Source organism: Frieseomelitta varia, unplaced genomic scaffold (assembly GCF_011392965.1).
Source record: "Frieseomelitta varia isolate USP_RPSP 00005682 unplaced genomic scaffold, Fvar_1.2 scaffold_135, whole genome shotgun sequence".
NCBI classification, from domain to species: Eukaryota; Metazoa; Arthropoda; class Insecta; order Hymenoptera; family Apidae; genus Frieseomelitta; species Frieseomelitta varia.
Window position 1 is genome coordinate 472,378 of NW_025109028.1, and position 9,933 is coordinate 482,310.

Sequence of the window (9,933 nt, forward strand, 5' to 3'; positions counted from 1 at the left end):
TTTAATTATCCGATTATTATCTCGTATATTTAATACCGATTAATATCCATATATTATAGATAAGTTTTAAAATATAATATTGTAATTAATATAATTAATTAAATGTTAATTAAATTGAATTTGACTTTATAAATTTCGTTATAGTTTTGTTATAAAATGACTATAATATTATAAATTTTTATTAATACTACGAAATCTTTTTATATTTATTTATTTAAAGAATTTTTATATACACGTAAAAAAAAATTTATTTTTTTATGTATGTACACGTAAATTTCTAAGTATAAAAAACTTTGATTATGTTCAGATTATATAGAAAAATAAAACTAATAACAAAATAACTGATTTTTTTAAATATCAATAAAATAAAAATAAATGTAGACATATTTATTCATCTATGTCTACAAGATGTACTAATTTTTTCTTATTTCTTGAACTTCTACGTACAATCTCTAAAAGGAAAGTTAATAACATTAAATATGTCATTTTGATTAGTATGTAATTGTATAAAGTCATATACCTGTATTACATTTTTTTTTTTTGGAAAGCATTTTATTATTTGATGGATAAAATAAAGTTGGCATTCTTTCAAAATATTTATGCATTGGAGTTGGTAGAGTTCTATCTAATGGAATCCAACGAGGATTAGGTAAAGTGTAAAATACTCCACTATAAATTGAATGAATATCAAGAACATTTTTTCTGCAAATAAATATTAAATTATTACGAACAACAATAAAATAATAAAATTAAATAATACATTTTATGAATCACTTACCCTGGGCCTTCTGCTAATTTAGAAAGAGTAGCAAATGCTCCATTTCTTATAGTATGTCTCATAATATAATGACCTGGAGATAAATCTGAGAGAGATTGAACAATGTTATGTAAAATTATCAAAGAATCTTCAGCTTTTATGTTATAAAGTCTCTTAATTTCATTATTTATAGACATTGCTGTACGATGTTCTATTTGTAATACTTCTGATGTTTTTGTAGATATTCGAACTGGAATAAATACATACTACATTATATTTGGATCATAAGATATTTATATGTATATATTTACTACCACATTACAAATAATTTACCTCGTGCTAGATATGTATGAGGTCTGAATATCAAAGATATCCATTGTTTCAAAGCTTCCTCTAATGTTACAGTTTCAGCACCAAGATCAGCCTGATGTTCTAATTTTGGTGTTAACAGTAACAATGTTTGTACTTTATTTTGTAAAATCTATAAAAATAAGGAAAATACTTTAAGAAGAAACATTATTTTACTAATATTATCTGTTTTTCAAAAATCTTAATAAGTTAAAAGAGTATTAAATATTACATAGCATACCTCAAATCCATGTGTTTTTGTCCTAACTAATATTTTATATTCTTTAATAACATTTTTCATCAATTCACTTTGTTCCGATTGTGGTCCAATTGTAAACAAATCATATGATATACTGTCTTCTGTCTCTTCAGAGATTTTATTTTGTATATCTATTAAATCATAGAATAGATTATTTTTAATGTTTTTACTATTTGTTCCTTTAGCATTTAAAATTTAATATAATTGCAATATTATTAAAGCTTTTGTTAAAAAATTTATTTATTAATTAATAATTTTCATTAACTCACAACTTTACCTTCATTACTTATACAATTAGAAGCATTACAAAAATTAGAGGTGGTAGTATTTAAAGAGTCTTTTTTACAGTTCAACACATCTGAAGAATGTACATCATTTGTAAGATTCTGTTGAGTTGAAATTTCTTCAAGGTTTTTATCCTCTTTTGATACATTTAATATCTTATTCTTAACTTTTGTTAGAGTATTTTCATATTCTTCTTCTAATTGTAATAGTTTTTCAGAATTAACATCATCAAATATATTATCATCTTCATTACTATTATTATATAGTTAAAAGTGTCAATTATAATATTATTAACAATTAATCAAAAAGTAGAATAGAATTTAAATAAAAGTATATAAATAATCTTTTATCTTACCTTTCTGAAGTTAAATATTTAGTACCAATAAAAAAATATTTAAGAATGTATTTATACACCCAACTATTTTTTTCTGGTACAGTGCTTGCAATTGGTGGTGCTGGTTTGTCTATGTAGATAACATTTTTATCATTGTATCTTTTTATAACTATGGGTAAAATCCATGAATTTGAATGCGTTGGATCAATATTATTTACTAAACAATTAAGGCCACTTGATGAAATTACCAAATCTACATTATTATCTTCAGCTAATTTTTGACAATTTACATCTTCACTTACAGGTAATTTAACAGAATTTGATGATTCTTTAAAAGTATTCTCATTAGGAAGAAATCGTTTTCGTAACTGTGCTGAATTTATTTGTAATATACATGGTTTAGTAAAAGTTGGCAACACTATTTTTTGTAATTTACCCTTAAAAATAAAAGGTTTATATATACACAATCAGTAAGACATAATAAGATATTTTTATTACTCACCAATCGTAAACAATTAGAAATAAATTTTACTTCAATGTTTTTATCTGCTGCGAATGGAATACTTGTTACTTCAGAGTAATACCTCGGTAATTTATATATATGTTGTAACTTTGATTTCCAAGATAAATTGATAAAATCTTCATTTATGATTTTGAATAATCTTTCATTCCATTTGCTTTTCGCAAATTCCAAAAATTCATCCTGTTCTTGATATATTATTTGTTGTAACTCCTATAATAATGAACATAATAATGCATATATTTATATATTGTGAACAATATCTTAAAACTGTATTTATATACATAATCATCTTTATTAAAAGTAATTAAAAGTAAGTAATTTTTAATGATTACCATGTATTTTTGTAATTCTTCTCTTTCTATTTGCGTTAGTTTTGGCTTATCAGATTTTGAAAATCTTAACAAGACTCTTAAACACATTGCTTGTTGTTCCTTGTTCAATTTAGATTTTTTAGGAAACTTAAATATTGGTTTAAAACTGCCAGATACATAATTATTGATTCTTTTTACTTGTTTGACTTCACATTCTTTTTCCATTTCATTTAAGTCAGGATCAGCATCCTTCATCAGATCAATTTCAACATCTTTATAATCTTCTTCAATATTTTTAAAGGGATCTTTGAAATTTCCAGTCAAAATTTTATATATCACACTCTCTTTTTCTAATCTTTCTTCATTAATGAAAGTATTATCTATCAAATCTTCCAATGGAGCATGCCTATTAGACGCATAATATTAATAATCTTTATTAGTTATAGGTAAAAATTTATTTCATATCAATTTCAATGATCTTCTGTAATTATTTTAAATGATCAAAATTGTTTTGAGAAATTCTAAGCACTATTTAAAAACAAAAATTTTCATCTTTATTCAAATTCTCAATTTGTATCTTTACATAAAATACAAATAAGATGTTCATTAGTTTATGTTAAATATATTGTACAGGTTCAAACATTTATAATATAATGTAACATTAAGATAATAAAATAATAGATTATATAATTTCAATATAAACATTTATAAGGAATATTTTCTTAAACAAATTAGATTCTGTTAAAATAATTTTTTGTACATACCAATCAATAGATAAGAATCTATCCATGGCTAATAAATTAAAACAAACTGTTAAAGAGCTCCATATATTCAAATTATCTTTTTAAATTTTTATACGTGTATTTCATAAATTACACCATACAGTTATAAAAATTCATAAATTAGTTGTAATTACTTTTTTTTTTGCAAACGAAAATTTAATCTATTTATGGATTTTGAAATACTGCGTACGATAAAATGGTATAACTAAATTCTCTTTAACGTGTATTGTTATGCCCTTGTCTTTCAGGCAATGTATGTATGTCACATACTTAGTTTTGCCACTATAAATCAAAGAAGATCGGAGAATCCGATAGATAGCAGCACCTAACTTGTTCACAGCAAAGATAATAACATTCGACAAGGATAGATATACATATGTTGCGTGACAAATAAGAAACGCAAAAGTGTGTGATAAGGATATTGATAGCAACTAGTTCCACTATTTCCCGATTACATGGCGATATTTCAGTGTCCATAATTCGATTAAACTTTTATTTGCGAAAAAATCTAATTAAAAGAATTAAAACTGATAATCATATCTTAATTATTACATCCTAAATTTTCTTCTTACATTCTATTATACATATATAAAAATTTGCAAACTTTATCCAATGAATCGAAGAACATACTTGTTCGAATATTATTATTTCTTCTCGCAAACATTGTGTTTAAAAATTTTTAAGAATATCATCATATTTTTTAAAATTGTAATCACTCTGAAATTTTTTGATGATTTTTATTTTGTAATTATTATCATATTAGATTTAAGCGTAAAGCGCGTTGAAAAATCAACGATTTTTCGATATATCGGTATTTCAGAGCATGGGACACTAAATCCTATAAGATATATGTATATATCTCGTCTGTGTTGTGGCAAGAACCTACACCTCGTCTGGGAAATGTCACAATACGAAAATATATCGTATATTAATCTTATCCTTTATTTTCCAAGTATAGAGAAACAAACATGAGATTGAAGATCATTCATTATGCAATTCTCTTTATTGTTTTTTTAATCACTTATATACACTGCTATAATAACATTATAATCCCAACGAGGAATTTTGAAATTTATATTTCGTCTGTAATCCAAACTACACTCTCATTGCTAATATTTTTCATTTATATGTATACAAAAATATACAAATTCTTTATATATATATTCTTCTATACATTCTCATTACGTGTAGATTCATTATTGATGAATTTTCATCTTGTAATACTACTGTAAAACAAATTGAAAAAAAAAGGAGATCGAAATTAGAAATAAAGCAAATATATATTCCATGTCAATGTACAATGGCAATTCTTATATATATGATTCTATTTCTTCAAATATTATTATTTAAACTTAATTATTTAGATTGTTTTAATTATTTAGATCAGAAGAATTCATATAAGATTCATATTAAATTCGTATGCAAACATACATACTATAAATATTTATCACATTAATGTATATTTATCACATTATGTGATATAGTATAAATATTTATCACATAAATACATCACATCATATTACATTCATCATAATAAATAATATATTTACACATTATTCATTTAATCAGATATTTTGATTTTATATAATTTACTTATCATACCACATGAATGTTACGTTTTCTAATAGCTGTATCAATTATCTTTTTCATTATTCATATCGTTCCAGTGCAACTATTTTGAATTTCGAAACATGTTTTACAAGTAGAATTTTATAACCTAACCTTACTTGGATTTAATACGAATCTAACCTATTTAATATAAGATACTTTCCACGTGTACCACAATGTGGCGCTGTAATGCATTTTCTTATTTCACATATTTAACTATTGTATAGTATGATTTCAAATAAAGTAATTAAAATGTAATAAAAAAAAATTAACAATTTTACATGGAAGAATACCTTTAATCGCAGAAATATATCCGAATCAATGTCAAAAACAGTTTATAATAATGATAAAATTGTATTAGGAATGGCGCCAAGGTGTCGCCATTTTCATAAAACTTTACCAAGACGGTAAATCGAGAAGGCTGAGGGGAGGAACAATTCCTCAAAGTGTGTGTGTGCATCCGAAAATTGTTGGAAAAATTGCTAAAAAGCAAGAATAATGTACTGGTCGTAAGTATATCTTTCTTTAATGCTATTTTCAATCGACTTGAATCATTTTTTGGCACAAAACACGGGACCTATGGCATGGGACTTCCGTTTAATGAACAGGAACAGGAAGTTCCTCACAATCTGAAATGGCAAAATAAAAACATCCTGTACTGAAGAAAATTTTGAAAAATATACATGCTACGTTTCTGAACAAGTAGGCAAAAATGAATAAATCGTGTTAATTTTACCGATTTGAACTTCAAATTTTAATTTTACGACCTACTTTCAATCCCGGTACTTCAAGGTCGAACAACACTGACGAATTACCGAATGAAAAATGGAATGGTCACAACTAGCCCATTTTATTTTTAAACAAGTTCCAATGATATCAATTGTTATGGATCGTTTGATTTTAGTGTGCATCAAAAAGAAGGGGATTAAGTTGAATATACAAAAATGCAAGCTGAAAGTATTTGCACGAATGATATTGAGGGTCTGGACTCAGACACCCTTATTCCTGTATGTATAATTTCATATAAATCTGTTTCATATAGTTATCATTTAGGCATATTGTTTTACCTATAAATATTTCATAGGTTGAAATTCTTTCCTGTGATGTATCTCATCGAGCACGCTCACAAGATGCCTTATCAATAATGGAATTAGGAAGACAATTACTTTTTAGTGCAAAATATGGGGATACTGATAGTGTTCGTGACCTAATGTGCAGAGGTGCACCATTTACCACAGACTGGGTATGTATTTTTATAATAAATTTCTGTAATCAGCAATTCAATCGTAATAATATTGTTTGACAGTTAGGTACAAGTGCATTGCATTTTGCTGCACAAAATAATCATACAGAAACTGCAGAAGTTTTACTTAGAGCAGGAATTTCAAGAGATGCAAGAACAAAAGTGGATAGAACACCTTTACATATGGCTGCATATGAAGGCCATCACCAGATGACACAGTTACTTCTTAATTATGGTGCAGATGTTGATAGTAGAGATATGGTAATTAAAATAAAATTATATAAGTAAACAAAATATTATGCATATCACACATTTAATATAAAAAACATTTTCAGTTAAAAATGACACCTTTACACTGGGCAGTAGAAAGGGAACATGTAGAAGTAATGCATGTTTTATTAGAACATGGAGCAGATGCAAATGCAACTAGTAAATTTGACAAAACACCAATTAGTCTTGCATTAGAACATGATAGACTAGACTTAGTAGATATATTACAACAAGAAAGAGAAATTGTAGGTATTAAAGCACACCAACAAAATCAAGCCAATTCAGCAGAACTTGAAGTAGCAACTCATAATTTAATACAATTAGAATCTGAAAGAGAAGAAGAACAAAAATTTGAACTTCCACAACAAGAATCGCAATCAAGAAAAAAAATTACACAAGGTATATTACTTGATAATAATTTTAAATGTTGAAAATAATTAATGGTACCATGAGCATTTATTAAATATTTAGTGCAAATGGGGAAAAAACCACGAATGATTTTTCAACAAATTCATGTCGGACCAAATGTTGATGTTAATCGGGAAAAGGAAATTGAAAGCGTGAATGAAATCACTGATGCAAATAATATTAATAACAGTAAAAAACGCAAAGATGTTACAGCTATTGGAGGAATAAATAAACAATTTAGGTTATTAGAAGCACATGGAATCACAATGATTCCTGTAGATAATGATTCATCTATTGTTGAAAATGCAATGGAAAGCGGAAGAACAGTTGTTTTAACTGGTATAAAACAGTTTAATGAGATGCACAGTTTGCTATATTTATATTTATAGACATCGATAATTCATTCTTGCAGAAGCAGGTAAACTTGCTCTAAATTTAACAAGAAATTCTTCAATAGGAATGAAACGACTTCATGTAGCTGGAAAAAAAGAGACTTCTAGGAAAGTAATAGCAATTAGAGCAGATCAAATTTTAAATCACAACACACCTACTCTCGCATCTAAAGGACCTAATATATTAAAAAGATCTGTGGATAATAAAACTGGAAAATTATTCATTTCTTCAATTTCTAATACCACGCCTGTATCAACACTTACACAATCTAAAACTGTAATATCTCCTTCAGAGGTATGAAATCAAATATAAATAAAATAATCAAGATAACACATGTTCTTAATTTTTAATATATTTATATTTCGTGATTTCAATAGAGTAAGATCATTAATTCGCCTACAAAAATAACAGAACCAATAATTTTACAATTGGACGATGATATAGAAGAAATTATCGAAGATGATGTGACACATAATAATGAACAAGTTATGGACATTGCGCTACTAAATAAACAATTAGCGGAAGCACGAAGACAAGCAGCTGAATATCGTAAACGACTTCAAAAGAAAGAGGAAGAAGCTGAAATATATAAACAACAACTTAAAAATATTACAGCGCAAAGGGCATCCAAGTGATTTTATGAGTATATATTTTATTTTAAGTTTTGTTTTTTGAACAATCTTTTCTACAAAAAAAAATCTTTCTCAGCTTTCAGCTTTGTACAAGAGCTCTATTGAAAATTGTATTCTAGTATTTTAATATATTTTCTTTCGTTGTTTCATCTTAAAATATTACAATAGTATTTATGCGAGCTTTTCGTTACTAACTACTTATTTTTGTACAGATTATTTTACGAATATAAGATTCTTTAACTGTCTATTATTAATACTCTTGAGTTATATCAGAAAATTGAATTATTCGTTTCGCAGAATATAATTATTTAATATAATATGCGTTTTAAAAGCTGCGTATTATATGTGTATGTATGCGCACGCACATACGTAAGTATCGTTGAATGTGTGATTAAGTCTGATTTATGCAGTACACAAATATTTTTTAAAAATAAATGTAGATATATACAAACCATCAATTTGCTTTCCACATAATATCTTGCAATAGATTATAATTTCTTATGTAGTATCACTATTTTCAAAGTACTTTTTTACATTAAACTAAATATCACACTATTAAAATAAACACATTATTTACTAATTTAGCTACCTTTTTTATAAATTACAGTATTTCCCTCATTCTCACATACTTCTAAACACATACTTCTAGGCAATGTTAAAAAAAGAAAATTGTATAAAAAATAAATACTAATTTAGGAAAACGTTTTTAAATTGTATATGATCTATTTTGTATATAGTGAATTTTTATATATATTTTAAGATTGCATAATAATTATAATTACAATGTCGTTAAATAATTAGAATTATATGAAAAATGGAACAAAAGAAATCTATAGAAATAATAGAAATAAAAAACTTTTATGAATGAAATTTAAAATAATGGATATTATCTATCTCTTTATATTTTCTAAAATGAAAATATTAGTAATGTTTAGAGAAGAAACATTTGTTATATTGTATGTTGCTTATATATATATAATCAAACAAACAATAATTCAATATTATAATATGCTCTATTGATTAAATACAATAAATTTCCAATCAGTAAAAACAATATTTTATGGATAGTTTGCCAAAAACATAAAATGTGGAAAGCAAATATAAATATAAACTAAAGTTTGGTTAACAAATATACTTACAGATTATTCTGATAACTACTTGTCATTTTGTACAGTTTCATATAAGTAACATTTCATTTCAAATAGTTTCTCAATAATTCCCAACAAGATTATAATTTAAATTCATTTTAAATATAGTTCAAAAGTATTATAACATTTTTTTTTGTTTCACAATCTGTATGGTGCTATTTAAATGATATCCTGAATAATTGAAATTTTTAACTTAATAATGGGAAATAAAATGATGTATAGGAAACAAAAAGAAAGTAGTCCACTCAGGTACAAATGATAAAGCATATAATGTATAAAACCAGAATTGACAAATATCAAATATATTTAAATCTATCAAATTACATAATACCGGAACCTTTTTTTTAGTAATATATGTTGTAAATATAAACAATACGATAATAATAATAATAATAATAGAAGTTGTTGATGCAAAGTTGCAAATTTTTATTCAAGAATAAATATTTTATATTTCACAAATTATTTGTATTGTTGTGCTATTCAGTACCGAATAGATGTAAAAATAGTTTTATAAAACGTCAATTCAATTAACGATTCAAGAAACATGATATATAAACATATAATATATTATATATATGAATTGTTATATATAATATATTATATAATAAATAATTATATATATTATTATAAGA

General features: G+C 25.1%; 2 protein-coding genes across 5 annotated transcripts; one reads left to right on the top strand and one right to left on the bottom strand.

Annotated features, from left to right (window-relative positions):
- Positions 1-266: 266 nt before the first annotated feature.
- On the bottom strand, positions 267-3,685 carry LOC122530769. Its single transcript, XM_043658056.1, has 10 exons — positions 3,582-3,685; positions 2,839-3,223; positions 2,486-2,716; positions 2,005-2,420; positions 1,642-1,901; positions 1,347-1,495; positions 1,091-1,238; positions 779-1,007; positions 521-702; positions 267-452 (listed from the first exon to the last, which is right to left on the bottom strand). The coding sequence occupies exons 1-10, from the start codon at positions 3,605-3,607 to the stop codon at positions 388-390; spliced, it is 2,091 nt and encodes a 696-aa protein (XP_043513991.1). The 5' UTR covers positions 3,608-3,685; the 3' UTR covers positions 267-387.
- A 1,687-nt stretch (positions 3,686-5,372) lies between these two features.
- Positions 5,373-8,733, top strand: LOC122531254 (GA-binding protein subunit beta-1-like). 4 transcript variants are annotated; one of them, XM_043659065.1, is made up of 8 exons: positions 5,373-5,716; positions 6,112-6,214; positions 6,292-6,450; positions 6,514-6,711; positions 6,786-7,119; positions 7,192-7,467; positions 7,586-7,815; positions 7,899-8,733. In XM_043659065.1, the coding sequence occupies exons 2-8, from the start codon at positions 6,152-6,154 to the stop codon at positions 8,154-8,156; spliced, it is 1,518 nt and encodes a 505-aa protein (XP_043515000.1). In that variant the 5' UTR covers positions 5,373-5,716; positions 6,112-6,151; the 3' UTR covers positions 8,157-8,733. The 4 variants fall into 4 exon arrangements, with proteins under 4 accessions (XP_043515000.1, XP_043514973.1, XP_043514991.1 ...); XM_043659038.1 differs by having other exon boundaries at positions 5,376-5,716; positions 7,541-7,815; XM_043659056.1 differs by lacking the exon at positions 5,373-5,716 and adding an exon at positions 5,776-5,909 and having other exon boundaries at positions 6,000-6,214; positions 7,541-7,815.
- The last annotated feature ends 1,200 nt before the right edge of the window (positions 8,734-9,933 follow it).